Genomic DNA, 6,000 nt, shown 5'->3' with positions numbered 1-6,000 from the left:
GGGCTCGGCCGCCAGCACTAAAGATGGAGAGGCGCCGGGGCCTCGCAGGGGAGGGGGCTCGGCGTTGACGTGGGACGCGGCGGAGGCGCCGCTGCCGGTGGTGATTTGCTAACCTCTCAGCAGAGAGGAGTTGAGGGCGATGAGAGCGGGTACTGCGAACTGCCGGGCGATGCCGCCGCTGCCGCCGTGATATCGAGAGCAACAGTTCCCCAGGAACACCCTTCGTAGACACAGCACACACCCCCCACAGGCACGCACACCCACCCCACAGCGCCCGACTCAGCAGTGGTGAGTGGGGGGCCGGGGAGGGGCGCCCCGCCCCATGAGCTCCGCGCGCCACAGCGCCCCGGGGCTGGAGAGGTCTGGCGGGGGGGGGGGCGCTCTCTTCGGCCACTCGGCTGCTGGGCTTGTGCCTTATTTTAGTTGGTTTTCCCCCTTCCTGCTGTTGCAGCCGTTGCCGCCGCCGGCTGAGGGTCGGCTAGAAGGGGGAGCCCTGGCTGTCAGCTTGGGCGCAGCTGCCTCCCCAATCCCTCTCTTCCTGGGCAGTGTCGGGGTGAGAGGTGGGGGTCTGCGCGGTCTGCTGGGGCTGAGGTCGCGACGGAGGGTTGGAGATCCGGAGGCCTGGTACTGCCAGGGGCAGGCGGGGGCAGGCGGTGGAGCGGGGAGCCGGTGGGTGCTCATATGTATGGAACCCGTGCGCGGGCGCGAGATCAGATTGTCGTTTATTTGTGTGTTTATTCGCCGGCCGATCGGGAAGCTAGGATCCGAGGAGTGGATCTGGGGACCAGAGGGACTAGGACTGGGACGCGCTTGGGTTTTGTTTCTCTTTGAAAAACGTGGTGGGCTCTTTTTTTTGACCGGACTCGATGCTCCTCTTTTGGGGGCAGCCGTGCCCGAGCTCTGTAGGACTCCGGGCCCTCTTCGGCTCTCAGCGGGACCGGCCGTGGAGCCGGAGCTCGCCGTGCGCTCCCGGCTGCGCTCGGTGGGCGCCTTGGCTCTGCACCTGATGCATTCGGGATGCCTTCCTCACCCTCGCGCGCCGCGGCTCGCTCGCCCAGCCCCTTGAACACTCTCTCGCGCGCAGGCAGGCACACAGAGACGCCCGTGCGCTCGAAAGGTGCACGATCGCGCCGGCCCCTGGACCCACTTAAACGCACCGACGCGCTCGGCACAGACACGCTCGCCAACTCCCCGGGACGCTCGGACGCGCCCGGGCGGTGCACGCCGGCTGCTGGCGCCCGCTCGCCGGAGCCCGTGGAACCGGCTCATCGCTCCCCAGGGGTCACGGCCCGGGGTCGGAGAAGGGGGGCCCCTCAGATCCCTTCTCGGCTTTCCTTCCGCAACTCGCTGCGGGGCTTTTGTGCTTTCCCGTAGCCTCAGGGCGGGTCCGCCTCCTTGCTGCTCTCGCCACCGCGTCCATCTCGCCCGACTTTCACCTTTCGTCCCCGTCTCCTTCGCTTTTCCTTCGTCCTTGCCCCGCTTTCTTTCTTTCTGCTGTTTGGCTCCTCAGGAAAAGTTGAATCTCCAAGTTTGCTTAAGTCTTCTCCAAGTCGCCGTGGGGTCGCTGGGAACTGGGTGTGTGTGAGAGCAAAATCGATCCCCAGGGCTTGAGCTGGCGAGCGGCGGCTTTTCCCCCGAGCCGCCGGGCCTGGCGCTGCAGGCAGTGCCGACTAGATTGCGGGCGGCGGCTGAGAGAGATGTCTGACCCAGGGCCACCCTGATTTCCTTCGGGACCCAAAGAGCTTGCTTTTTGGAGGGAATTTGAATAGCCAAGCTTCTATTCTTTGCGCTGCTCCTTCTTAGTTCTCTAAAATCCCGAAGGCTGCAGAAAGCGAACGGGTGACTAGGTGCAGACGAATAGCCATCCTACCCTTCGGGCCCTCGGTCCCCATCCCATGGTGGCGGCAAAAGTGTCTTGACCTGTCGTCCTATTAACCCTTTCTGCGTGAGCTTTGTGGCTCTGGTTCCAATAGGGCTCCTTTTTGAGGGCGGAGGCAAAGCAGTGCTCTCAGCGTGAGGCAGAGACATTGGCTCTCTTTGCTCCCAGTTGGTTCACTGAAATACTGGCCACAACAAGGCAGAGAGAGGCTGGGAGCGACCTGTTCCTATGAGGTCTTCTTAACACTCCTCAAACGGGTTTGGGAGTCCTAGAGCCCTGTTAATGATCCCGAGCAGCACTTGGGGAGACACCTTTGGCTCCCAGCCTTGTCTTCCCTTCCTGATTACAATGTCAGGTAGATGCTGGTATCAGTGACTTTTCTGTCCACAGCGTCAGAACTTGCCCACTCCTGGGAGCCTGTGGACACATTTGGAGTTCACAGACCCAGCATGTGCACCCCTGGCTATAGGGGTACATATTTCTTAAGCTCTTGCTCCCTGCCTTCATGACCCATCTCCCCCCTTTTTCAGATCTCACTTGTGGACAGGGGTAAGTGCAGCATTTCACATTAAGTGAGTGCACGTGCATTCATTTGCACAGGTGTATGCACACACGTATTTTGGGTCATATACTCCATAACACATAACTTTGAGGAACCTATGGGTGGAAGAAGGAGCCCTAGTGGCATAGTGGTTAAAACGCTCAGCGGCTAACCAAAAGTGAGCAGTTTGAACCACAGAAGAATAGACCTGGTGATCTCCTCCCATAAAGATTACAGCACAGAAAACCCTGAGAGTAGTTCTGCTTTTTCCCGTAGGGTAGCTTTGAGTTGAAATAGATCTGACAGCACACCACAATAACGTGGGTGGAAGTGACCTAAAGTAGTGACAAGCTAGTATATGGGTTATGTGCAAGTGTGTTCTGGTTAGTGCCCAAGGAAGGGGCCAGGACAGGGGTCTACCAGTTTTCTGCAACCCTGAGGAGTGAAGGACTGGCTGCCGAGTTCTGGCACAGGAAGGGACTGGCTGATGTTGAGAGGGTGGGTCTGACGGAGGAGAGCCCAGTTGCCCTTAGATTTCTGTGGGCCAGTGCTGCTGGCAGGTAGCCTCAGCTGAGCTTGACTTGGCTTCTGGGGCTACCACAGTGAGGCAAGATTTAGAAAAACTGTTTTGAAGATGATGTGAACTGTACAGGGGTCTGAGAGTGAAGTTGAATGTTTAGGATGACTAAAGTGAGGATTTAAGTTCTTGTTAATTTTACGTAAGTGCAGGGCACCTCCCTGTAGTGAGTGTTGGCTGTGCACAAGAGTCCTCCACTCTGTCTTAAAGCCCAGAGCTCACAGGACTCCACTGTAATTTTCATTTTACTCGATGTAGCAGTTGTCACAGAGCAGTAAATTAGACATATGATGTGGCAGAACTGTCACCACATAACTGGTGGAATAAGATTTTTGCTACTCATCATCCCTGGGTTTATAAAGGCAGATTTGGAGATTTCTTGGGTGCTCTTCCTGTTCCTGTCCTCCATTAAAGGAGGGAGGGTGTTGTATTGTTTGAATTTTTACTTTGAGGAACAGTAACTAATCTGCCTTTTACTCTTCTATTTCTTTTGTCTCTTCCTCTTTACTTTTCTCTAGCCCCTTTAGTTGGCCCCAGAAACCTGCCTTGTCCCGCCACGCAAAGCTCAGAAGGAAAGAGAGCCTCATGCCTGAGCCGCAGGGAGCACCATGGATCTGACGAAGATGGGCATGATCCAGTTGCAGAACCCTAGCCATCCCACAGGGCTCCTGTGCAAGGCCAACCAGATGCGGCTGGCTGGAACTCTGTGTGATGTGGTCATCATGGTGGACAGCCAAGAGTTTCATGCCCACCGGACGGTGCTGGCCTGCACCAGCAAGATGTTTGAGATCCTCTTCCACCGCAACAGTCAGCACTATACTCTGGACTTCCTCTCGCCAAAGACCTTCCAGCAGATTCTGGAGTATGCATACACAGCCACGTTGCAAGCCAAGGCAGAGGACCTGGATGACCTGCTGTATGCGGCCGAGATCTTGGAGATCGAGTACCTAGAGGAGCAGTGCCTGAAGATCCTGGAAACCATCCAGGCCTCAGATGACAATGACACTGAGGCCACCATGGCAGATGGTGGGGCTGAGGAAGAAGAGGACCGCAAGGCTCGGTACCTCAAGAACATCTTTATCTCGAAGCATTCCAGCGAGGAGAGTGGGTATGCCAGTGTGGCTGGACAGAGCCTCCCTGGGCCCATGGTGGACCAGAGCCCTTCAGTCTCCACCTCCTTTGGCCTTTCAGCCATGAGCCCCACCAAGGCTGCAGTGGACAGTTTAATGACCATAGGTCAGTCTCTCCTGCAGGGAACTCTTCAGCGTCCTGCAGGGTCTGAAGACCCGAACCTGGCTGGGGGTGGGCGGCACACTGGGGTGGCTGAAGTGAAGACAGAGATGATGCAAGTGGATGAGGTGCCCAGCCAGGACAGCCCTGGGGCAGCTGAGTCCAGCATCTCAGGTGGGCTGGGGGACAAGGCTGAGGAAAGGGGCAAAGAGGGGCCTGGGACCCCAACTCGGAGCAGCGTCATCACCAGTGCCAGGGAGCTGCACTATGGACGAGAGGAGACTGCTGAGCAGCTGCCACCCTCAGCTGAGGCTGGCCAGGGCCCTGCTGGTCGAGCAGAGCACTCTGTGACCTCAGCTGAGAAACATCTGGGCATCTACTCTGTGTTGCCCAACCACAAGGCTGACTCAGTGCTGAGCATGCCATCCTCTGTGACCTCTGGCCTCCACATGCAGCCTGCCCTTGCTGTCTCCATGGACTTCAGCACCTATGGGGGGCTGCTGCCCCAGGGCTTCATCCAGAGGGAGCTGTTCAACAAGCTTGGCGAGCTGGCTGTGGGCATGAAGTCGGAGAGCCGGGCCATGGGCGAGCAGTGCAGCGTGTGTGGGGTCGAGCTTCCTGACAATGAGGCTGTGGAACAGCACAGGTAAGCCTTGCACAAGTCCCATTCTCACCACAACTTTCCACCCTCACTTTTTCTTCCTACCCTGACTTCTCCCTAGCCCCAGGGCCTGGCTCCCTTGTCCTCCCTGATGATTGTCAAACAAGAAATGTTTTTGGGAGAGCACCCATGTCAGAGTGGCTTGAGGGGCCCTAGGGTCTTTCTCAAGCATTGGAGAACTCATGGTAAAAACTCAGCTTCTTACCAAACTCTTCCTTCTCCTTTTGCTTTGGGTCTTTTTTTTTTTTTTAACCCTGTTGGTTGGTTCTTTTTTACCTACACTGACTGATAGAGTGGAGGGAGGGAAGTGGGATTCGGGACGAGGGTCTCTCTCAAGGCCTGGAAATGGACATGGTACCAGCATGGCTCCAGATTTCAGGCACTTGTGCCTCCCCCCTGTGGCTTCTGCAAAGACAGGCTCTCTGCGGCTCAGGTCCCAGAAAACAGGAGGACAAGAGCACCTGCAGTTCCGAGCATCATTCCTGGTGAATGTTCATCTTATTGCTTCCTCGCCTTTCTCATTCTCTGTTCCTGAAAGCACATTTAGGGGGAACTGGTTTAAATTCAAGGGGTTCCTGCAGAGCCTTGTTCTCCTCCCATACCTGTCCAAATTGAATTCAGTACCACTTTGGGCTAACACTGGCTTCCTTTTGGTTTCTGCTTCCTGTTCTGTGAAATAACCATTTATGAACCCTCATGACGTACCTGGTTCAGTGCAAAATGCTTTCTATGGAGTTGCATTTTTGTTACAACAGCCCTGAGGTAGGTAATGCTTTTCTTTTCCATAGGAAGGTTCTAAAACTCAGATATAAAGTACATTTCCCAAGGTCACACAGTGAGTAAGAGGCAGAGCTGAACTTGAATTCTGGGCTGAATGCCCTACACTTTGCTGCCTCTTGGAGCTCTCAGTCTTGAAGAGGATCATGCCTACAGAACAGAGTGTTTTGAGCATTGTGCATCAGAAGCAGTAAATATGGAGAGAATAGTGTAATGGGTTTGTTTTTTCATTCATTTGTTATCACCATATGTCCATCACTTTACTTTTCTAGTCCCAGGGTCAGATTGATGATGTAAAGAAACTAGATTTCTGTTGTCCCCAAAGATAATATTTT

At 55.4% G+C, this 6,000-nt stretch overlaps 1 protein-coding gene across 1 annotated transcript in view; it reads left to right on the top strand.

Moving 5' to 3' along the window:
- The first annotated feature begins 3,605 nt into the window (after window positions 1-3,605).
- ZBTB16 (zinc finger and BTB domain containing 16) overlaps window positions 3,606-6,000 on the top strand; it is a 247,814-nt gene continuing 245,419 nt past the window's right edge. The window contains exon 1 of the mRNA XM_007936523.2: window positions 3,606-4,873. Coding sequence (XP_007934714.1) covers window positions 3,606-4,873 — 1,268 coding nt within the window. The remainder of the gene's footprint in view (window positions 4,874-6,000) is intronic.

The sequence above is a fragment of the Orycteropus afer genome, unplaced genomic scaffold (genome assembly GCF_000298275.1).
Source record: "Orycteropus afer afer isolate SDZICR_OR568_19922 unplaced genomic scaffold, OryAfe1.0 scaffold00036, whole genome shotgun sequence".
In the NCBI taxonomy this organism is placed as follows: domain Eukaryota; kingdom Metazoa; phylum Chordata; class Mammalia; order Tubulidentata; family Orycteropodidae; genus Orycteropus; species Orycteropus afer.
The sequence above is the reverse complement of the archived record's forward strand: the minus strand, read 5'-3'. Positions and strand labels throughout refer to the sequence as shown.